The following is a 24,147-nucleotide window of genomic DNA, read 5'->3' on the forward strand; positions in this document are numbered from 1 at the left end:
AGGGGTTACTGAGAGACAGTGTGAGGGAGAGGGATTAACATCAGTGGAGATACAGTCAGTAACACAGGGCGCTGGGGGGAAGGGGTTACTGAGTGACAGTGTGAGGGAGAGGGATTAACATCAGTGGAGATACAGTCAGTAACACAGGGCGCTGGGGGAGAGGGGTTACTGAGAGACAGTGTGAGGGAGAGGGATTAACATCAGTAGAGATACAGTCAGTAACACAGGGCGCTGGGGGGAGAGGGGTTACTGAGTGACAGTGTGAGGGAGAGGGATTAACATCAGTAGAGATACAGTCAGTAACACAGGGCGCTGGGGGGAGAGGGGTTACTGAGAGACAGTGTGAGGGAGAGGGATTAACATCAGTAGAGATACAGTCAGTGACACAGGGCGCTGGGGGGAGAGGGGTTACTGAGTGACAGTGTGAGGGAGAGGGATTAACATCAGTAGAGATACAGTCAGTAACACAGGGCGCTGGGGGGAGAGGGGTTACTGAGAGACAGTGTGAGGGAGAGGGATTAACATCAGTGGAGATACAGTCAGTAATGGCAGGAGACCGCAGCGTGCTTTGCTCACGTTGATCATGGCGTTCGAGGTGATGCGGAAGAGCGTGGCTCGCTCGTTGACTTGCTTGATCTTCTCCGTGCTCTCGGGCGGCAGCTTGAGATTCTCCAGCTCGCTCAGCGAGCGCTGCAGGGCCGTGCCGTGCTTGGCGATGAGGTCGTTGCAGGTGCTGAGGTCTTCGACCTTGCTGGTGAGGGTCCGCAGGGTGTTCTGAACCTCCGTCTTGTCGGTCTGCGAGGCCGGCTCCTCGTCCGCGGAGTCGTCTGGAAACACAGGGGGGGGGGCCGAGCAAAAGGGGTGTGAATACCAGTCGCTCGGTGGGCTCCCTCCCTCCTGCCCACGCTCTCTCCCCCTGGATATTTAATCCCTGCCCCAGGTATCTAACCCCTCGTACCCCCCCAGATAGTTAACCCCTCGTCTACCCCCACTACCCCCCCAGATATCTAACCCCTCGTACCCCCAGATATCTAACCCCTCGTACCCCCCCAGATAGTTAACCCCTCGTCTACCCCCACTACCCCCCAGATATCTGACCCCTCGTACCCCCCCAGATAGTTAACCCCTCGTCTACCCCCACTACCCCCCCAGATATCTAACCCCTCGTACCCCCAGATATCTAACCCCTCGTACCCCCCCAGATAGTTAACCCCTCGTCTACCCCCACTACCCCCCAGATATCTAACCCCTCGTACCCCCCCAGATAGTTAACCCCTCGTCTACCCCCACTACCCCCCAGATATCTAACCCCTCGTACCCCCCCCAGATAGTTAACCCCTCGTCTACCCCCACTACCCCCCAGGTATCTAACCCCTCGTACCCCCCCAGATAGTTAACCCCTCGTCGACCCCCACTACCCCCCCAGATATCTAACCCCTTGTAACCCCCAGATATCTAACCCCTCGTACCCCCACTACCCCCCCAGATATCTAACCCCTCGTACCCCCCCAACTCCCCCAGATAGTTAACCCCTCGTCTACCCCCACTACCCCCCAGATATCTAACCCCTCGTACCCCCCCAGATAGTTAACCCCTCGTCTACCCCCACTACCGCCCCAGATATCTAACCCCTCGTACCCCCCCAGATAGTTAACCCCTCGTCTACCCCCACTACCCCCCCAGATATCTAACCCCTCGTACCCCCGCAGATAGTTAACCCCTCGTCTACCCCCACTACCCCCCAGATATCTAACCCCTCGTACCCCCCGATAGTTAACCCCTCGTCGACCCCCACTACCCCCCCAGATATCTAACCCCTTGTACCCCCCCAGATAGTTAACCCCTCGTCGACCCCCACTACCCCCCCAGATATCTAACCCCTCGTACCCCCCCAACTCCCCCAGATAGTTAACCCCTCGTCCACCCCCACTACCCCCCCAGATATCTCACCCCTCGTACCCCCCCAGATAGTTAACCCCTCGTCCACCCCCACTTCCCCCCCAGATATCTAACCCCTTGTACCCCCCAGATATCTCACCCCTCGTACCCCCCCAGATAGTTAACCCCTCGTCTACCCCCACTACCCCCCCAGATAGTTAACCCCTCGTCCACCCCCACTACCCCCCCAGATAGTTAACCCCTCGTCCACCCCCACTACCCCCCCAGATAGTTAACCCCTCGTCCACCCCCACTTCCCCCCCAGATATCTAACCCCTTGTACCCCCCAGATATCTCACCCCTCGTACCCCCCCAGATAGTTAACCCCTCGTCGACCCCCACTACCCCCCCAGATATCTCACCCCTCGTACCCCCCCAGATAGTTAACCCCTCGTCTACCCCCACTACCCCCCCAGATATTTAACCCCTCGTAATCCCCCCCCCCCCTACCTGACTCCGCCTGCATCTTGACAGCCTTGGCTTTGGCCAGTTCCAGCGCTGTGATCCAGCGCTGCCTCTCCACCTCAGAGTTTGCCTTCAGGTGGTAGGTCTGGGCGCCCCCGTTGGAGATGATGAAGTTGCACGAGTCCTCCACCGTTATGTTGGCGGTCGCCAGATTGATGGTGCCGCGGCAGGTGTGACCCATCTCCGCCTGGGTCCTGGGTGGGAGGGTAGAGAGAGAGAGAGAGAGAGAGAGAGAGAGCGGGGGGGGTCAGCATACGATTATCCGCACCAAATTCAGGCCGCTCTTTGCAAGCTTCTTACAGGTTACAACGCGAACTTTCTTTTATATAGCGCTTTTAAAGTCCCCAAGGGGCTTCGCAGGAGGGGAAATCAGACACCGAGCCACATAAGGAGATATTAGGGACAGGCGACCAAGAGCTCGGTCAAAGAGGGAGGTTTTAAGGAGCGTCTTAAAGGAGGAGGGGAGAGAGAGGCGGAGAGGTTCAGGGAGGGAATTCCAGAGCTCGGGGCCCCAGGCAGCTGAAGGCACGGCCGCCAATGGTGGAGCGATGGGAATCGCTAGGGATGGACAAGAGGGCGGAATCGGAGGAGGGCAGAGATCTCGGAGGGTTGGAGGAGGTGCCGAGGGGCCATGGAGGGGATTTGAACGCGAGGATGAGCATTTTAAAATCGAGGTGTTCCCGGACTGGGAGCCGATGTGGGTCCAGCGAGCACAGTGGGGGGGTGATGGGTGAACGGGACTCGGTGAGAGTTGGGATACGGGGGGGGGTGGACAGCAGACTTTCGGATGAGCTGGAGTTTACGGAGGGTGGGTGGGTGGGTGGAAGTTGGGAGGGGGGCCGGGAGAGACTTGGAATGGTGGAGTCTGGGGGGTTTCGGCAGCGGACGAGCCGAGGGATCCCTCTCGGCTGACACTCGAGGTTCAGGTAAGTGTTGAAGATCCCATTGTTGGAGCAGCAATGGGGGAAGATTGCCCCAGAGGCTTGACTGACCCTCCTCCATCAATAAACGCCACAGAGCAACTGGTCATTCAGTCTGCGACACCTTGCACACAACTCAGCTGCCCCGTTTACCTGTCAAGAGAGACTCGGAACACAGGAACAGGAGGAGGCCCATTCAGCCCCTCGAGCCTGTTACACAGGAACAGGAGGAGGCCCATTCAGCCCCTCGAGCCTGTTACACAGGAACAGGAGGAGGCCATTCAGCCCCCTCGAGCCTGTTACACAGGAACAGGAGGAGGCCCATTCAGCCCCTCGAGCCTGTTACACAGGGAACAGGGGGAGGCCATTCAGCCCTTCCAGCCTGTTACACAGGAACAGGAGGAGGCCATTCAGCCCCTCGAGCCTGTTACACAGGGAACAGGGGGAGGCCCATTCAGCCCCTCGAGCCTGTTACACAGGAACAGGAGGAGGCCATTCAGCCCCTCGAGCCTGTTACACAGGAACAGGAGGAGGCCCATTCAGCCCCCCTCGAGCCTGTTACACAGGAACAGGAGGAGGCCATTCAGCCCCTCGAGCCTGTTACACAGGAACAGGAGGAGGCCCATTCAGCCCCCTCGAGCCTGTTACACAGGAACAGGAGGAGGCCATTCAGCCCCTCGAGCCTGTTACACAGGAACAGGAGGAGGCCCATTCAGCCCCCTCGAGCCTGTTACACAGGAACAGGAGGAGGCCCATTCAGCCCCCCTCGAGCCTGTTACACAGGAACAGGAGGAGGCCCATTCAGCCCCTCGAGCCTGTTACACAGGAACAGGAGGAGGCCATTCAGCCCCTCGAGCCTGTTCCGCCATCCAATGAGACCATGTCTGATCTGTATCTTAACCCCATTTACCCCCCTTGGTTCCCGAACCCTTAATCCCCTCACCCAACAAAAATCGATCGATCTCAGGTTTGAAATTCCCAATTGACCCCCGGCCCCGACAGCTTTTTGCGGGGAGAGAGTTCCAGATTCCCCACTCCCCCTTTGTGTGAAGAAATGCTTCCTGACATCACCCCGGATGGCCCAGCTCTCATTTTAAGATTCTGCCCCCTTGTTCTGGACTCTCTCCCCCGACCCCCGACCAGAGGAAATAGTTTCTCTCCATCGACCCTATCGAATCCTTCAATCATCTCAAACCCCTCGATTAGATCACCCCTCGATCTCCTACACTCGAGGGAACACAAGCCCGGTCTGTGCGACCCCTCCTCGGGATTCAACCCTTTTAGCCCCGGGGATCATTCTGGAGAATCTGGGCCTCACCCCCTCCGAGGGCCGATATATCCTTCCCGAGCTTACACTGCATTTATATCGTGCCTTTCACCTCGGTGTCCCAAAGGGTGTTTTACAGCCAATTACGTCCTCTTTTTCTTGAAGTGTAGTCACTGTTGTGATGTGGGAAACGTGGCAGCCAATTTGTGCACAGCAAGATCCCACCAGCGGCAATGTGAGAAATGACCCAGATCGTGCGTTTTCGGGAGGGGGTGCAGAGTGGTTCTCGTTCAGGGTGCAGATGTTGGCATGGGGCGGGGTCGGGTCAGTCATTGGGAGGGTCACCAGGAGTCGCTAATTGTTTAGCGTTACAGGGGGGAGAGGGGGGTCAGTCACGGGGAGACACTATTCAGTGTTACAGAAGGGGGCTCAGCCACTGACCTCTGCCCTCCTCCGATTCTGGCCTCTTGTCCGTTCCCACCGATTCCCATCGCTCCACCATTGGCGGCCGTGCCTTCAGCTGTCTGGGGCCCTGAGCTCTGGAATTCCCTCCCTGAACCTCTCCGCCTCTCTCCCTCCTCCTTTAAGACGCTCCTTAAAACCTCCCTCTTTGACCCAGCTTTGGGTCACCTGTCCCAATATCTCCGTATGCGTCTCGGTGTCAAGTTAGTGTCTGATTTACGCTCCCGTGAAGCCCGATATAAACGCAAGGCTGTTGTGGTGAGAGAAAACCCCACCGTTGAACAGAAGCTGGCGTGTCTGACCAGCCGACCGTCTCCTTCACTGCGGGTCGGGGGCCTGACTTTTACCCAGCACCTCAGGGCGTGCCAAAGCGCACAGAGCCAAAGGAACATTCTTCAAACGGACTCTCTGTCTTAATGTCGGCAAACATGGCAGCCAATTGGCACTTGGTTTCAGCCATGGATTGGTGGGTCTCTCTCTCTCTCGCCTCCGAGTCCAAAGATCACGGGTACAAGTGGGACCCCCAGAGACATGAGCCCATAATCCAAGCTGACGCTCCCAGGGCCCGGGGGAGGGGCCATCTTTTGACTGAGGCATCAAACCAAAGGCCCCATCCGCCATCTTGGGCGGATGTAAAAGATCCCACGGCCAAATATTTCCAAGAAGAGCAGCAGGGGGGGTGGGGGTTCTCCCCCGATGTCCTGGGCGATCACATATCCCTCAACCAACATTACTAAAAACAGACGATCCGGTCATTTATCACATTGCTGCTCATGGGATCTTGCTGTGCACGGATTGGCTTCTGCCTTTCCTGCATGACAACAGTGACCACACTTCAAAAAAAAAAAAGTACTTCATTGGCGGTAAAGCTCTTCGGGCCGTGAAAGGAGCTGGATAAATGCAATTCCTGTCTTTCCCACAAATAGCGATGGGGAGAATGACTGGATACTCGACAGAAGACAGAGGGTGGTTGTAGAGGGTTGTTTTTCAAACTGGAGGCCTGTGACCAGCGGTGTGCCTCAGGGATCGGTGCTGGGTCCGCTGTTATTTGTTATTTATATTCATGATTTGGATGAGAATTTAGGAGGCATGGTTATTAAGTTTGCAGATGACACCAAGATTGGTGGCATTGTGGAGAGTGAAGAAGTTTATCTTGGATTGCAACGGGATCTTGATAAATTGGGCCAGTGGGCCGATGAATGGCAGATGGAGTTTAATTTAGATAAATGTGAGGTGATGCATTTTGGTAGATCGAATCGGGCCAGGACCTACTCCGTTAATGGTAGGGCGTTGGGGAGAGTATTAGAACAAAGAGATCCAGGAGTACAGGTTCATAGCTCCTTGAAAGTGGAGTCACAGGTGGATAGGGTGGTGAAGAAGGCATTCAGCATGCTTGGTTTCATTGGTCAGAACATTGAATACAGGAGTTGGGATGTCTTGTTGAAGTTGTACAAGACATTAGTAAGGCCACACTTGGAATACTGTGTCCAGTTCTGGTCACCCTATTATAGAAAGGATATTATTAAACTAGAAAGAGTGCAGAAAAGATTTACTAGGATGCTACTGGGACTTGATGGTTTGATTTATAGGGAGAGGTTGGATAGACTGAGACTTTTTTCCCTGGAGAGTAGGAGGTTTAGGGGTGATCTTATAGAAGTCTATAAAATAATGAGGGGCATAGATAAGATAGATAGTCAAAATCTTTTCCCAAAGGTAGGGGAGTCTATAACGAGGGGGCACAGATTTAAGGTGAGAGGGGAGAGATACAAAAGGGTCCAGAGGGGCAATTTTTTCACTCAAAGGGTGGTGAGTGTCTGGAACGAGCTGCCAGAGGCAGTAGTAGAGGCGGGTACAATTTTGTCTTTTAAAAAGCATTTGGACAGTTACATGGGTAAGATGGGTAGAAGGATATGGGCCAAGTGCAGGCAATTGGGACTAGCTTAGTGGTGTAAACTGGGCGACATGGACATGTTGGGCCGAAGGGCCTGTTTCCATGTTGTAAACGTCGATGATTCTACGTGGGTTGGGTGGGGTGGGGTCCAAACATCGGCCGGGGGCACAGCTCCTGAGCCCCTGCGAACCAGGCAGCAGCCGGAGCGGAGGCCAGCTCGCGGGAACGGTCAGCGCCGCGGTCTGACCTGCGCGGGCCCCGGCAGCACCCGGTCCCCGGCGATAACGCGCGAAGGGCAATTCTCAAACTATAAAACGGTCTCGTCGCCGACGAGGCCTCGGGTGTCGGCCGGCCGGTACCAGGCAGCAGCGAGTACCAGAGACTCACATGGTTGGCCAGCTGCTTATCTTATCCGGAGTGGTTAAAGATCACCCTTGGCACGCAGTCGCGAGATAGACGCCAACAAGGTGAACGAGAGGGGGGGAGGGGGGGGAAGAGAGGGCAGTACGGGCTGGTCAGAATTAACGCAGCTCACTCAAAGCTCTCCCTTGGCGGGTCAGCAAACTGCCTGGTGTAGTACGGGGACTCGATGCAGAGGGGATGTCATGATTGCAGAACTGTCAATGCACAAAGCACTTCAAGACTTCCTGGAGGTAGTGACCTGCACTTTCACCAACCCCCACTTTCAGGCAGTCCAATTATCTTAAACCTGCGCCCTCTGGCGCCCGACCCTCCTCCCACTGGAAACAGTCTCTCCTTATTTGCTCCGATCGAAACCCCTTCCTGACTTTGAACGCCTCTATTAAAATCTGCGGAGAACAACCCCCGGCTTTTCCGCGAGGGACGCCCTGGCACCGTTCTGGTAAATCTCCCTCTGTTCTTGTGTTAACAAAACAAACAAAAAAAAAAAAATCGATTTGACGTGCAATCTGGAGATGTGGTGAGGTGCAGTCTGATAGTCCAAGGGAGCACAGCGAGTCACCGTGACTCACTCGCTGATTAATAAAGCTCCTGACAGATAACACAGCTCCCTAACCTTTCGCTGACACACAGCCAGCATCTTGTATTTATCACAGATTAGTTCTGCGAAAGGTTTGATTATTTTTTTTTTAAAGTGCATTCTCGGGAACGCGAGTACAAATGGTACAATTTTAAAAAGGTACAAACATTTTGATGTCTATTAATGGCCTGGACTTGGAGATAGAGGGCATAACTTCAAAGTTGGCAGACGACAGACACGAAACTGGGAAATGCTGTAAACAGTGCGGGGGATAGCAACAGACTCCAGGGGGACGCGGACAGACTGGGGAAACGGGCAGACACGTGGCAGATGAAATTTAACGCAGAGAAGGGAGAATGAGGAGAGGCAATATGAACTAAAGGGTATAATTTTAACGGGGGTGCAGGGACAGAGACCTGGGGGTGTGTGTGTGTACACAACTCTTTGAAAGGTGGCAGGACAAGTTGAGAAGGTTGTTAAAAAAAAAGCACATGGGATCCTGGGCTTTATTAATCGAGGCACGGAGTACAAAAGCAAGGGAGTTGTGCTAAACCTTTATATCCTAACTCGCACCGAGTCCCGTTCCCCCATCACCCCGTGCTCGCTGGACCGACACTGGCTCCTGGTGCGAGAAAGCCTCGATTTAAATTTCTCACCCTCGCTTTCAAATCCCTCCATGGCCCTCCCTCCCTATCTCCTCCAGTGAAAGGCGCTATATAAATGCAGTTGATGTTTGCCGGAACCTTCACGGGGGGGTCCGTGCACAGCACCCCCCCGGACGCACGTCGACACGCAAGACGCAGCTTCTGTTTCGAAGAGGGGGGGCGGCGGTCCCGGGCCCCGATATTTATCCCTCAACCAACGGAGAGGGACAGGCCGTTTGCGGGATCTTGCTGTGCGGAAGGTTTTGGCGGCCGCCTCCCCCCGGCGTTACGGCAGCGGCTGCGCTTTGGGAGCGCCCCGTGGCGGGGAAAGGCGCCCTGGAGGCGGGGGGTGGGGGTCTTAATTGTGACTTTCCCCCTGTGCCGTTCGGCCACCTCACTGGCCGACCTCCGCTGGCACTGCTCCTGGTGAGCATGAAAGCTCCGCAGCAGTTTCCAACATGCAGGTGGCTGATTGCATTTCTGATCAGTAAATAATAAATCGAGTAATAAGACACCGTCCTTGGGCATGCAATCTCTCCGCTCATAATTGCGCAGGACGGGCATCTGAGCTTCAGCCCCTCTTGCGCATTTGCTGCTAGAACGGTACGGCCGAGAGCAGAGTTGGCGCCTGCTTTACAGCTGCTTTACTGCCTTGGTCACCGAACGGCAGTCCGTGTTTGTCCAGGAGGCCCATTCAGCCCCTCTCGAGCCTGTTACACAGGAACAGGAGGAGGCCCATTCAGCCCCTCTCGAGCCTGTTACACAGGAACAGGAGGAGGCCCATTCAGCCCCTCGAGCCTGTTACACAGGAACAGGAGGAGGCCCATTCAGCCCCTCGAGTCTGTTACACAGGAACAGGAGGAGGCCCATTCAGCCCCCCTCGAGCCTGTTACACAGGAACAGGAGGAGGCCCATTCAGCCCCCCTCGAGCCTGTTACACAGGAACAGGAGGAGGCCCATTCAGCCCCTCGAGCCTGTTACACAGGAACAGGAGGAGGCCATTCAGCCCCTCTCGAGCCTGTTCCGCCATTTGCTGAGACCATGGCTGATCTGTGACCTAACTCCATACACCCACCTTAAGCCCCATCCCTTAAATTAACAAAAAAAATCTCAGATTTTAAATTAACAATCGAGCGAGCATCGACTGCCATTTGTGGAAGAGAGTTCCAAACGTCTCTCAACTTTTGCTGACAGAAGTGTTTCCGAACTACACTCCTGAAAGTCCAAGACTCCGCGCTCCGGTCCTGGACTGCGAACAGCGGAAATAGTTCCCCTCTGTCCACCCAATCAGTTCCCCTTAATATCTTGAAAACAATCAGCCCTCAATCTTCTAAATTCCAGGGAACACAACCCGAGTGTGTGAAATCGCGCCTGGTAATTTAACCCGGGTATCATCCTCGTAAACCTACGCTGCACTCCCTCCAAGGCCAATATGTCCTTCCGAAGGTGCGGTGCCCAGAACTGCTCACAGTGCTCCAGGTGCGGTCTAACCAGGGTTTTGTACAGCTGCAGCATAACTTCTGCCCCCTTGTACTCCAGTCCTCCAGATATAAAGGCCAGCGTTCCATTAGCCTTCTTGATTATTTTCTGCACCTGATCATGACACTTCAATGATCTATGTACCTGAACCCCTAAGTCCCTTTGGACATCCACTGTTTTTAACTTTTTACCATTTAGAAAGTACCCTGTTCTATCCTTTTTTGATCCAAAGTGGATGACCTCACATTTGTCGACATTGAATTCCATTTGCCACAGTTTTGCCCATTCACCTAATCTATCAATATCGCTTTGTAACTTTATGTTTTCATCGACACTGCTTACAATGCCACCAATCTTTGCGTCATCGGCAAACTTGGATATGAGCCTCACTAACCAGTCATCGAAGTCGTTAATAAATATTGTGAATAATTGAGGCCCCAAGACAGATCCCTGCGGGACTCCACTAGTCACATCCTGCCAATGTCAGTACCTACCCATTATCCCTACTCTCTGTCGCCTTTCGCTCAGCCAATTTCCCAACCAGGTCAATAATTCGCCCTCAATTCCGCAAGCTTCAACATTAGCTAACAAGGAAGGGATAAAGACAAAGAATTTGGGCAGTGCGTGCGAGAGAGAGAGAGAGAGAGAGAGAGACAACACACACAGAGAGAGAGACAACACAGAGAGAGAGAGACAACACACAGAGAGAGAGAGAGACAACACACAGAGAGAGAGAGAGACAACACACAGAGAGAGAGAGAGAGACAACACACACAGAGAGAGAGAGAGACAACACACACAGAGAGAGAGAGAGACAACACACACAGAGAGAGAGAGAGACAACACACACAGAGAGAGAGAGAGACAACACACACAGAGAGAGAGAGAGACAACACACACAGAGAGAGAGAGAGACAACACACACAGAGAGAGAGACAACACACACAGAGAGAGAGACAACACACACAGAGAGAGAGACAACACACACAGAGAGAGAGACAACACACACAGAGAGAGAGACAACACACACAGAGAGAGAGACAACACACAGAGAGAGAGAGACACAACACACAGAGAGAGAGAGACACAACACACAGAGAGAGAGAGACACAACACACAGAGAGAGAGAGACACAACACACAGAGAGAGAGAGACACAACACACAGAGAGAGAGAGACACAACACACAGAGAGAGAGAGACACAACACACAGAGAGAGAGAGACACAACACACAGAGAGAGAGAGACACAACACACAGAGAGAGAGACACAACACACAGAGAGAGAGACACAACACACAGAGAGAGAGACAACACACAGAGAGAGAGACAACACACAGAGAGAGAGACAACACACAGAGAGAGAGACAACACACAGAGAGAGAGACAACACACAGAGAGAGAGACAACACACAGAGAGAGAGACAACACACAGAGAGAGAGACAACACACAGAGAGAGAGACAACACACAGAGAGAGAGACAACACACAGAGAGAGAGACAACACACAGAGAGAGAGACAACACACAGAGAGAGAGACAACACACAGAGAGAGAGACAACACACAGAGAGAGAGACAACACACAGAGAGAGAGACAACACACAGAGAGAGAGACAACACACAGAGAGAGAGACAACACACAGAGAGAGAGACAACACACAGAGAGAGAGACAACACACAGAGAGAGAGACAACACACAGAGAGAGAGACAACACAGCAGAGAGAGAGACAACACAGAGAGAGAGAGACAACACACAGAGAGAGAGACAACACACAGAGAGAGAGACAACACACAGAGAGAGAGACAACACACAGAGAGAGAGACAACACACAGAGAAGAGAGACAACACACAGAGAGAGAGACAACACACAGAGAGAGAGACAACACACAGAGAGAGAGACAACACACAGAGAGAGAGACAACACACAGAGAGAGAGACAACACACAGAGAGAGAGACAACACACAGAGAGAGAGACAACACACAGAGAGAGAGACAACACACAGAGAGAGAGACAACACAGAGAGAGAGACAACACAGAGAGAGAGACAACACAGAGAGAGAGACAACACAGAGAGAGAGACAACACACAGAGAGAGAGAGACAACACACAGAGAGAGAGAGACAACACAGAGAGAGAGAGAGACAACACAGAGAGAGAGAGAGACAACACAGAGAGAGAGAGAGACAACACAGAGAGAGAGAGAGACAACACACAGAGAGAGAGACAACACACAGAGAGAGAGACAACACACAGAGAGAGAGACAACACACAGAGAGAGAGAGAGACAACACAGAGAGAGAGAGAGACAACACACAGAGAGAGAGAGAGACAACACACAGAGAGAGAGAGAGACAACACACAGAGAGAGAGACAACACAGAGAGAGAGAGAGACAACACACAGAGAGAGAGACAACACACAGAGAGAGAGACAACACAGAGAGAGAGACAACACAGAGAGAGAGACAACACAGAGAGAGAGACAACACAGAGAGAGAGAGAGACAACACAGAGAGAGAGAGAGACAACACAGAGAGAGAGAGAGACAACACAGAGAGAGAGAGAGACAACACAGAGAGAGAGAGACAGAGAGAGAGAGAGACAGAGAGAGAGAGAGACAGAGAGAGAGAGAGACAACAGAGAGAGAGACAACAGAGAGAGAGAGAGACAACAGAGAGAGAGAGAGACAACAGAGAGAGAGAGAGACAACACAGAGAGAGAGAGAGACAACACAGAGAGAGAGAGAGACAACACAGAGAGAGAGAGAGACAACACAGAGAGAGAGAGAGACAACACAGAGAGAGAGAGAGACAACACAGAGAGAGAGAGAGACAACACAGAGAGAGAGAGAGACAACACAGAGAGAGAGAGAGACAACACACAGAGAGAGAGACAACACAGAGAGAGAGAGAGACAACACAGAGAGAGAGACAACACACAGAGAGAGAGAGACAACACAGAGAGAGAGAGAGACAACACAGAGAGAGAGAGAGACAACACAGAGAGAGAGAGAGACAACACAGAGAGAGAGAGAGACAACACAGAGAGAGAGAGAGAGACACAGAGAGAGAGAGAGACAACACAGAGAGAGAGAGACAACACAGAGAGAGAGAGAGACAACACAGAGAGAGAGAGACAACAGAGAGAGAGAGAGAGACAACACAGAGAGAGAGAGAGACAACAGAGAGAGAGAGACAACAGAGAGAGAGAGAGACAACACAGAGAGAGAGAGACAACACAGAGAGAGAGAGACAACACAGAGAGAGAGAGACAACACAGAGAGAGAGAGAGACAACACAGAGAGAGAGAGACAACACAGAGAGAGAGAGACAACACAGAGAGAGAGAGACAACACAGAGAGAGAGAGACAACACAGAGAGAGAGAGACAACACAGAGAGAGAGAGACAACACAGAGAGAGAGAGACAACACAGAGAGAGAGAGACAACACAGAGAGAGAGAGACAACACAGAGAGAGAGAGACAACACAGAGAGAGAGAGACAACACAGAGAGAGAGAGACAACACACAGAGAGAGAGACAACACACAGAGAGAGAGACAACACACAGAGAGAGAGACAACACACAGAGAGAGAGAGACAACACAGAGAGAGAGAGAGACAACACAGAGAGAGAGAGAGAGAGACAACACAGAGAGAGAGAGAGAGAGACAACACAGAGAGAGAGAGAGAGAGAGAGACAACAGAGAGAGAGAGAGACAACACAGAGAGAGAGAGAGACAACACAGAGAGAGAGAGAGAGAGACAACACAGAGAGAGAGAGAGAGAGACAACACAGAGAGAGAGAGAGACAACACACAGAGAGAGAGAGACAACACAGAGAGAGAGAGAGACAACACAGAGAGAGAGAGAGAGAGACAACACAGAGAGAGAGAGAGAGAGAGAGACAACACAGAGAGAGAGAGAGAGAGACAACACAGAGAGAGAGAGAGAGAGAGAGACAACACAGAGAGAGAGAGAGAGAGACAACACAGAGAGAGAGAGAGAGAGACAACACAGAGAGAGAGAGAGACAACACACAGAGAGAGAGACAACACACAGAGAGAGAGACAACACACAGAGAGAGAGACAACACACAGAGAGAGAGAGACAACACAGAGAGAGAGAGAGACAACACAGAGAGAGAGAGAGAGAGACAACAGAGAGAGAGAGAGAGAGACAACAGAGAGAGAGAGAGAGAGACAACAGAGAGAGAGAGAGAGAGAGAGAGACAACACAGAGAGAGAGAGAGACAACACAGAGAGAGAGAGAGACAACACAGAGAGAGAGAGAGACAACAGAGAGAGAGAGAGACAACAGAGAGAGAGAGAGACAACAGAGAGAGAGAGAGACAACACAGAGAGAGAGAGAGACAACACAGAGAGAGAGAGAGACAACACACAGAGAGAGAGAGACAACACAGAGAGAGAGAGACAACACACAGAGAGAGAGAGACAACACACAGAGAGAGAGAGACAACACAGACAACAGAGAGGAGAGAGAGAGAGAGAGAGAAAGAGAGACAGACACAGAGAGAGGGAGAGGGACCGACCGACCGGGAGAGTGGGACTGGTGGAAACTCCAATGATTTAACAGTCTGCGTGAACTAACTGCTTATTCTGAAGCCGGGGACTGAAAGCTGCCTCCTTCCCAACAAACCCAACTTTATCGATCTTGCAGTCTCCGCGATTCTAAAGCACACGGTCACTTCAGATATCTCACATTCCCTCCATTTCACTGTCGTGCACTCTCTCCGAATGCCCCTCACACACCTGTCCGTTTCCCTGAGCAGCTCTCTCCGTGGGTCCTGCGCAGACCGAACCGCGTCCTCTGCTTCGTCACCCAGCCTCCATAAACTGGAGCTCATCCCAAACTCTGCTGGCCCTGGCCCCCGCCCCCTCCCGATCCGTATCCTAACCCACACCGAGTCCCGTTCACCCACCACCCCTCCTGTGCTCGCTGGACTGACACTGGCCCCCGGTCCAGGAACGTCTGGATTTTAAAATTCTCCACCCGTGTTTTCAAATCCCCTCCATGGCCCCTCGCCCTCCCTCCCTCCGTCACCTCCTCCAGCCCCTCCGAGATCTCTGCCCTCCTCCAATTCCGCCCTCTTGTGCATCTCCCCCGATTCCCATCGCTCTGCCATTGGCGGCCGTGCCTTCAGCTGCCTGGGGCCCCGAGCTCTGGAATTCCCTCCCTTACCCTCTCCGTCTCTCTCTCTCCTCCTTTAAGACGCTCCTTAAAACCTCCCTCTTTGCCCGAGCTTTTGGTCAACGGTCCTCACATCTCACGTGGCTCGGTGTCAAATTCTGTTTGATAATCGCTCCTGTGAAGCCGCCCAGGGACGTTTTACTACGTTAAAAGTCCTGTCTCGATGCAGGTTATTGCTGTTCCAACTATACACAGTGGCTAATGTTTAAATAATTCATAAAGCAGGTGCCTGGGACTGTAAAATAACATTAAAAAAAAAGAGCCAAACTCACACAGGCAAGGTCGCAGAGCCAGGTGACAGTATCGTCGAGAGGTGACAGCACGGAAGGAGGCCATTCGACCCATCGAGTCCGTGCCGGCTCTACGCAAGACCAATCCAGTTCGTCCCACTCCCCCCGTAGCCCTACAAATTTGTTCCTTTTAAGAATTATCCAGTTCCCCTTTCGAAGGCGATGATTGAATCTGCCTCCGCCACCCCCTCGGGCAGTGCATTCCAGATCCCGACCGCCCGCTGTGTAAATAAGTTTTTCCTCATGTCACCTTAAATCTACGTCCTCTGGTTCTTGACCCTTCCGCCAATGGGAGCAGTTTCTCTCCGTCTGCTCTGCCTGGACCCCCTCATGATTTTGAACCCCTCGATCAAATCTCCTCGCGGCCGCCTCTGCTCCGAGGAGAACCACCCCAGCTTCTCCAGTCTGCCCGCGGAACCACAGTCCCGCATCCCTGGAATCGTTAGGATTCCATCCTTGCAATGGCATGGACGAGATTTTTAAACAAATCTGCAATGCGCTGCCTGCAAGGGTGAGGGAAGCCAGCTCAATGGTAACTTTCGGAAAACAAAAGGGATGGGGTTGGGGTTTGGATAAATACTTGAAGGGGAGACAATTTGCAGGGCCACAGGATGGCAGGGGGGGAGAAAAAGAGCCAGGGGAAACTAATCGGGAGAGCTCTTTCAAAGGGCCAGCACAGGCACGATGGGCTGAACGGCCTCCTTCTGTGCTGTTTCACCAAGCGTCACGCCCAGATGACGTGCTGGATGAAGGGTCTTTGGACAACAGGAACATCGGAACAGGAGGAGGCCATTCAGCCCCTCGTGCCTGCTCCGCCATTTGATAAGATCATGGCTGATCTGTGATCTAACTCCATATACCTGCCTTTGGCCCATATCCCTTAATACCTTTGGTTGCCAAAAAGCTATCTATCTCAGATTCAAATTTAGCAATTGAGCTGGTATCAATTGCCGTTTGCGGAAGAGAGTTCCAAACTTCTACCACCCTTTGTGTGTAGAAATGTTTTCTAATCTCGCTCCTGAAAGGTCTAATTTTTAGACTGTGCCCCCTGCTCCTAGAATCCCCAACCAGCGGAAATAGTCTCTCTCTCTATCCACCCGACCTTAATATCTTATAAACTTCGATCAGATCGCCCCTTAACCTTCGAAACTCCAGAGAATACAACCCCAATTTGTGTAATCTCTCCTCGTAACTTAACCCTTGAAGTCCGGGTATCATTCCAGTAAACCTACGCTGCACTCCCTCCAAGGCCAATATGTCCTTCCGAAGGTGCGGTGCCCAGAACTGCTCACAGTACTCCAGGTGCGGTCTAACCAGGGTTTTGTATAGCTGCAGCATAACTTCTGCCCCCTTGTCCTCCAGATATTAAGGCCAGCGTTCCATTAGCCTTCTTGATTATTTTCTGCACCTGTTCAATGATCCATGTACCTGAACCCCGAAGTCCCTTTGGACAGCCACTGTTTTTAACGCAGGCAGGGTTCCAGATTCCATGGACGACACTGCCCTTTAAGCAAGAAGCTAATTTCAAACAGGGTTGCGCAGGACTGACGTTGGGAACGTCTAAACTCCAGACTAATTTACTGGATTGTGAGCAACGTGCAAGGCGAGAGATTTATTTGCCGCTGACCTGAGCACAATGCCAAGCACCAAAGAACATCTTGTGCCAACTCCTCTCCTCCGGTGATGAGGTCTGGACCGCGGGGCCCGTTTCCCCCCCAAAATACCCTCCCGTACCTCGACCATTGGGGGGGGCATTCTTAGACTGAGCAGACGGGCACCAAACGCGGACCCATCGACGGTCCAAGGAGTCACGAGACACCGATTGGGAGCACAAAACTTGACTTAACTCACCACCCGAAACATTCACTCCCTTCACCACCGGCGCACCGCGGCTGCAGTGTGCACCAGCCGCAGGATGCACTGCAGCGACTCGCCAAGGCTTCTGCGACAGCACCTCCCAAACCCGCCACCTCTACCACCCAGAAGGACAAGGGCAGCAGGCACAGGGGGGACAACACCACCTGCACGTCCCCCTCCGAGTCTCTCTCACACCATCAGCGCCCCCGACCGGGACATATGCCGGCCGTTCCTTCACGGTCGCTGGGTCAGAAATCCTGGGACTCCCCGACCGAACGTCACCGTGGGAGAACCTTCACCGCATGGCTCACCACCACCTTCTCAAGGGGCGATGAATGCCCGCCGAGCCCAGCGGTGCCCACACAAAAATCGAGAGTGCATACAAGAGAATCAGGAGGTGCAGAAACCAGGGATGAACCCTGCCTCTTTTCTGTACGTACGGCTCGATACCACACCGAGGAGCCTGGACAGACCCGGCTAACATGGAAGGACAAACGTGCATTTATATCGCGCCTTTCACAACCTCAGGACGTCCCAAAGCAGCCAAACTGTGCACAGCAAGATCCCACAAACAATGAGGCAACAACCAGATAGTGTTTTTTTTTAGCGATGTTGGTTGAGGGATAAAAATTGGCCAGGACCCCGGGGAGAATTCCCCCCACCCCTGCTCTTCTTCCAATAGAGGCCGTGGGATCTTTCACGTCCACCCGAGAGGGGCGGACGGGACCCTCGGTTTAACGTCTCATCCCCGCCGACGGGGCAGCGCTCCCCCAGGGCCGGCACCGGGGGAGTCAGCCTGGATTCCGTGCTCTCGTCTCTGGAGCCTGACCCGAGCCCACGAGCTCCCGACTCAGAGGCGAGCATGCTGCCCACTGAATCACAGCTGGCACCTAACGTCCAGGGGGGCAGGTCCCACTGAGGGAATATCAGGAGCTAAATTAGAACCAACAAAGGTTTAAGATAACGACAGAGAGAGATTTAGGTAGTACAAAGACCAAGGTAACAAGACTGGAAAAATGCCAACTGTGAGGGAACGAAAATAGAGTCAAGGAAGGTAAGTGGGAGAAAATATCGACAGAGGGAGAAGAGTGGACAATATCTGCGAGAGATCAAGTGTTCAGGAGAATTACATTCCACTGAAAATTAGGGACAAACCAGCCAAGCCGGAGATGCCACAGACAAATCTCCAGGTCCAGATGGACAGAGAAACTAGGGAGGAGATTCAATGGCATTACCATCGCCGAATCCCCCACCATCAACATCCTGGGGGTCACCATTGACCAGAAACTTAACTGGACCAGCCATATAAATACTGTGGCTAAAAGAGCAGGTCAGAGGCTGGGTATTCTCCGGCGAGTGACTCACCTCCTGACTCCCCAAAGCCTTTCCACCATCTACAAGGCACAAGTCAGGAGGGTGATGGAATACTCTCCACTTGCCTGGATGAGTGCAGCTCCAACAACACTCAAGAAGATCAACACCATCCAGGACAAAGCAGCCCGCTTGATTGGCACCCCATCCACCACCCTAAACATTCACTCCCTTCACCACCGGCGCACCGTGGCTGCAGTGTGGACCATCCACAGGATGCACTGCAGCAACTCGCCAAGGCTTCTTCGACAGCACCTCCCAAACCCGCGACCTCTACCACCTAGAAGGACAAGGGCAGCAGGCACATGGGGACAACACCACCTGCACGTTCCCCTCCGAGTCACACACCATCCCGACTTGGAAATATATCGGCCGTTCCTTCATCGTCGCTGGGTCAAAATCCTGGAACTCCCTTCCTAACAGCACTGTGGGAGAACCGTCACCACACGGACTGCAGTGGTTCAAGAAGGCGGCTCACCACCACCTTCTCAAGGGGCAATTAGGGATGGGCAATAAATGCCGGCCTCGCCAGCGACGCCCACATCCCGTGAACGAATAAAAAAAAAGCACATAATGATGAAGAGCAGTCAGGATAGACTGGCCTCGGAGGGAGTGCTCTGCAGATTCCCCAGAATGTTACCAGGACTGCAAGTGTTGGATTATGAGGAGAGATTCCATAAACCAGTATTCCCGGGAATATCGAAAGTTAAGGGGACGATTTGATTGGGGTTTTTCTGATTCGGAAAGGAATTGATAGGGTAGAGAGAGAGAGAGAGAGAGAGAGAGAGAGAGAGAGAGAAACTTTCTCCGCTGGTCTGGGGAGCCTGGGACAAGGGGGAAGACCCTTAAAACCAGAGCTGGGCCGTTCAGGAGAGGAGTTTGGAGACATTTCTTCACACAAAGGGTGGGAGATGTGTGGAACTCCCTCCCACTAAAAGCAGTCGATGTTAGCTCAATTAATCATTTTACAGCGGAGAGCGATAGATTTTTACTGGCCCGAGGGTATTAAGGGAGATGGAGCCAAGGGGGGGTGGAGGGAGATGGGAGATAGATCAGCCCTGATCCCATCGAATGGCGGAACAGGCTCGAGGGGGCGGAACGGGCCTCCTCCTGTTCTTGCGTCCGATGTTCGGCAGGGATCACCAAGAGTAAGGTCGTGTTTAACCAACCGTACTGAATTCTTTGAAGAAATAACAGTAGGCAAAGGCAATGGAGCAGATTCGGTACATGATGGAGCTGAAGGGTTGCGATAAGGTGCCACTCCCAGGGATGGAGTCTCAGGGGTGAGGCAGCAGAACGGATCGAAAGATAGCGACAAAAACAGAAGGCAGGAGTTAAGGGAAGTTTCTCAGACTGGGAGAAAGTGTGCATGTGGCAGGACATTGGGAGACGACCCTCCGACAGTGCGGCGCTCCCTCAGTACCGACCCTCCGACAGTGCGGCGCTCCCTCGGCACCGACCCTCCCACAGTGCGGCGCTCCCTCAGTACCGACCCTCCCACAGCGCGGGGCTCCCTCAGTACCGACCCTCCCACAGCGCGGGGCTCCCTCAGTACTGACCCTCCGACAGCGCGGGGCTCCCTCAGTACCGACCCTCCGACAGTGCGGCGCTCCCTCAGTACCGACCCTCCCACAGCGCGGGGCTCCCTCAGTACCGACCCTCCCACAGCGCGGGGCTCCCTCAGTACCGACCCTCCCACAGTGCGGCTCTCCCTCAGTACCGACCCTCCCACAGTGCGGCACTCCCTCAGTACCGACCCTCCGACAGTGCGGGGCTCCCTCAGTACCGACCCTCCGACAGTGCGGCGCTCCCTCGGCACCGACCCTCCGACAGTGCGGCGCTCCCTCAGTACCAACCCTCCCACAGTGCGGGGCTCCCTCAGTACTGACCCCCCGACAGTGCGGCGCTCCCTCAGGACTGACCCTCCGACAGTGCGGCACGCCCTCAGTACCGACCCTCCGACAGTGCGGGGCTCCCTCAGTACCGACCCTCCCACAGCGCGGCGCTCCCTCAGTACCGACCCTCCGACAGTGCGGCACGCCCTCAGTACTGGTACTGTCTGCCTGGATTATGGGGCTCGAGTCTCTGGAGTGGGGACCGTTTCGGCAAGCGACAGAGAGTGTTTGCACCTTTTCGACAAGGAGCTGATAAGCTGATTGGGGTCAGAGGGAGGAAAGACATGTGTGGGCATGCGTTCCCTCAAAGGCACTTCCCTCGTGGATCTGCCAGCTCTTGCCTTCAGTCAACGCATCGTTATAGTTACAGTGTCAGCTATAGCTCAGTGGGTATCTCTATATCTCTCTCTCTCGCCTCTGAGTCAGGAGGTCACGTGTTCGAGTCCCACTCCGGAGACCCGAGCACAAAATCCCGGACGACGCTGCCGGAGGGGCAGCACCGAGGGAACCCTGCACTGCCGGAGGTGCCGTCTTTCGGATGAGACGTTAAACCGAGGCCCCGCCTGCCCCTCTCAGATATCCCACAGCCGCTGTTTTGAAGAGGAGCAGGGGGTGGGACGTTCTCCCCCGGTGGCCAATATTTATCCCTCAACCAACGCCACGAAAATCAGATTATCTGGCCTTTTGCGGGATCTTGCTGTGCGCAAATTGGCTGCCGCGTTTCCTACATGACAACAGTGACTACACTTGAAAAAAAGTACTTCATTGGAGCTTCGGGAGGTTGCGAAAGGAGCTATGTAAACGGAAATCCTTTCTTTTACTGCAACCGTGGGATACAAGAGTGTGAAAGTCTAACGCAGACAGGCTAACAAACAGCAAGGTACCAATACCAGCATCCAAAACTATAGGGAGACAGTTCGGCCCAGAGGCTCCCGCAGTCTTGATGTGGCACATAGCGGGAGAGAGACAATGCCAACCACAGTGGTTAGCCCACACTTGGAGCACTGTGCACAGTTCTGGTCTCCATATCACACTTGGAGCACTGTGTACAGTTCTGGTCTCCATATCACACTGGGAGCACTGTGCACAGTTCTGGTCTCCATATCACACTTGGAGCACTGTGCACAGTTCTGGTCTCCATATCACTCTGGGAGCACTGTGCACAGTTCTGGTCTCCATATCACTCTGGGAGCACTGTGCACAGTTCTGGTCTCCATATCACACTGGGAGCACTGTGCACAGTTCTGGTCTCCATATCACACTGGGAGCACTGTGCACAGTTCTGGTCTCCATATCACACTTGGAGCACTGTGCACAGTTCTGGTCTCCATATCACACTGGGAGCACTGTGCACAGTTCTGGCCTCCATATCACACTGGGAGCACTGTGTACAGTTCTGGTCTCCATATCACACTGGGAGCACTGTGCACAGTTCTGGTCTCCATATCACACTGGGAGCACTGTGCACAGTTCTGGTCTCCATATCACACTGGGAGCACTGAGCACAGTTCTGGTCTCCATATCACACTGGGAGCACTGTGCACAGTTCTGGTCTCCATATCACACTGGGAGCACTGTGCACAGTTCTGGTCTCCATATTATAAAAAGGATATAGAGGCACTGGAGAAGGTGCAAAAAAGATTTACAAGGACGATACCAGAACTGAGAGGTTTATAACTATCAGGAAAGACTGAACAGACTGGGGCTCTTTTCTCTGGAAAAGAGAAGACTGAGGGGTGACCTGATCGAGGTCTTTAAGATTATGAAAGGGTTTGATAGGGTAGACGGAGAGAAGATGTTTCTACTTGTGGGGGAGACCAGAACTAGGGGGCCATAAATATAAGATCGTCACTAATAAATCCAATCGGGAATTCAGGAGAAACTTCTTTCCCCAGAGAGCGGTGGGAATGTGGAACTCGCTCCCACAAGGAGTAGTTGAGGTGAATCGTGGAGATGGATTTAAGGGGAAGCTCGATAAACACATGAGGGAGAAAGGGATAGAAGGAGATGGTGATCGGGTGAGATGGAGTGAGGAGCAGGAACACCGGGATAGACCACAGTCGGGCCGAGTGGCCTGTTTCTGTGCTGCAGACTCCATGTAATCAGGTCACGTCTTAATGGGGACAATTAACAGAGCTCTGCTCAGGCCCCATCTGGAGGAGTGCGTCCAGTCCTGGGCACCGCCCCCCTCGGGAAGGATATATCGGCCCTCGGAGGGAGGGGGTGAGGCCCAGATTCACCAGGAGCTAAAAGGGTTGAATCCCGAGGAGGGGTCGCACAGACCGGGCTTGTGTTCCCTCGAGTGTAGAAGATTGAGGGGTGATCTAATCGAGGGGTTTGAGATGATTGAAGGATTCGATAGGGTCGATGGAGAGAAACTATTTCCTCTGGTCCGGGGGGTCGGGGGAGAGTCCAGAACAAGGGGGCAGAATCTTAAAATGAGAGCTGGGCCCGTCCAGGGGTGGTGTCAGGAAGCATTTCTTCACACAAAGGGGGAGTGGGGAATCTGGAACTCTCTCCCCCCAAAAAGCTGTCGGGGCCGGGGGTCAATTGGGAATTTCGAACCTGAGATCGATCGATTTTTGTCGGGTGAGGGGGATTAAGGGTTAGGGAACCAAGGGGGGTAAAAATGGGGTTAAGATACAGATCAGCCATGGTCTCACTGGATGGCGGAACAGGCTCGAGGGGCTGAATGGCCTCCTGATCCCATCGAAGCAGCAGGCCCAGGGCTCGGCAGCAACCAGGGGGGGGGGGAAGGGGATGGGATGGAACGAGCAGGTTTGATCACAAGACTGGGAGAGCGAGTCAGGTCTGTGCCAGGGACTCCGCACAGCACTGGGTGACTCAGTTAACTGGAATGGCGTGTGTTCCCATAAGGAATGCGCTGCTCTTTGTCTGCACTTCAGACTCAAAACAGCGACATGAGGGAACGGCACGGCCAGCATCCTGGGTTCAAATCCTACAAGGAGAGAAAGGAATTCAACTTCCTGCATTTGTATAGCGCCTTTAATGTAGTAAAACGTCACAGGGCGCTCCACAGGAGCGTTAATCAGACAAAATTTGACACCGAGCCACATAAGGAGATATTAGGACAGGCGACCAAAAGCTCGGTCAAAGAGGGAGGTTTTAAGGAGCGTCTTAAAGGAGGAGGGAGAGAGGCGGAGAGGTTCAGGGAGGGAATTCCAGAGCTCATGGCCCCAGGCAGCTGAAGGAACGGGGGCCGATGGTGGGGATCGGGGGGATGCGCAGGAGGCCGGAACTGGAGGAGGGGCAGAGATCTGGGAGGGTTGTCGGGGGCTGGAGGAGGTGACAGAGATGGGGAGGGTGGGGGCGAGGGGCCACGGAGGGGATCGGAACGCGAGAATTTTAAAATCGAGGCGTTCCCGGACCGGGAGCCGATGTCGGTCCAGGGGGGTGATGGGTGAACGGGACTTGGTGCGAGTTAGGATACGGGGGCCG

At 53.5% G+C, this 24,147-nt stretch overlaps 1 protein-coding gene across 1 annotated transcript in view; it reads right to left on the reverse strand.

The window, feature by feature from the left end:
- LOC137311463 (oxysterol-binding protein 1-like) overlaps positions 1-24,147 on the reverse strand; it is an 83,322-nt gene that overhangs the window by 39,801 nt on the left and 19,374 nt on the right. The window contains exons 2-3 of the mRNA XM_067978657.1: positions 2,389-2,597; positions 577-827 (exon numbers count right to left, since the gene is read on the reverse strand). Coding sequence (XP_067834758.1) covers positions 577-827; positions 2,389-2,597 — 460 coding nt within the window. The remainder of the gene's footprint in view (positions 1-576; positions 828-2,388; positions 2,598-24,147) is intronic.

This window comes from Heptranchias perlo, unplaced genomic scaffold (assembly GCF_035084215.1).
Source record: "Heptranchias perlo isolate sHepPer1 unplaced genomic scaffold, sHepPer1.hap1 HAP1_SCAFFOLD_341, whole genome shotgun sequence".
Lineage (NCBI taxonomy): Eukaryota > Metazoa > Chordata > Chondrichthyes > Hexanchiformes > Hexanchidae > Heptranchias > Heptranchias perlo.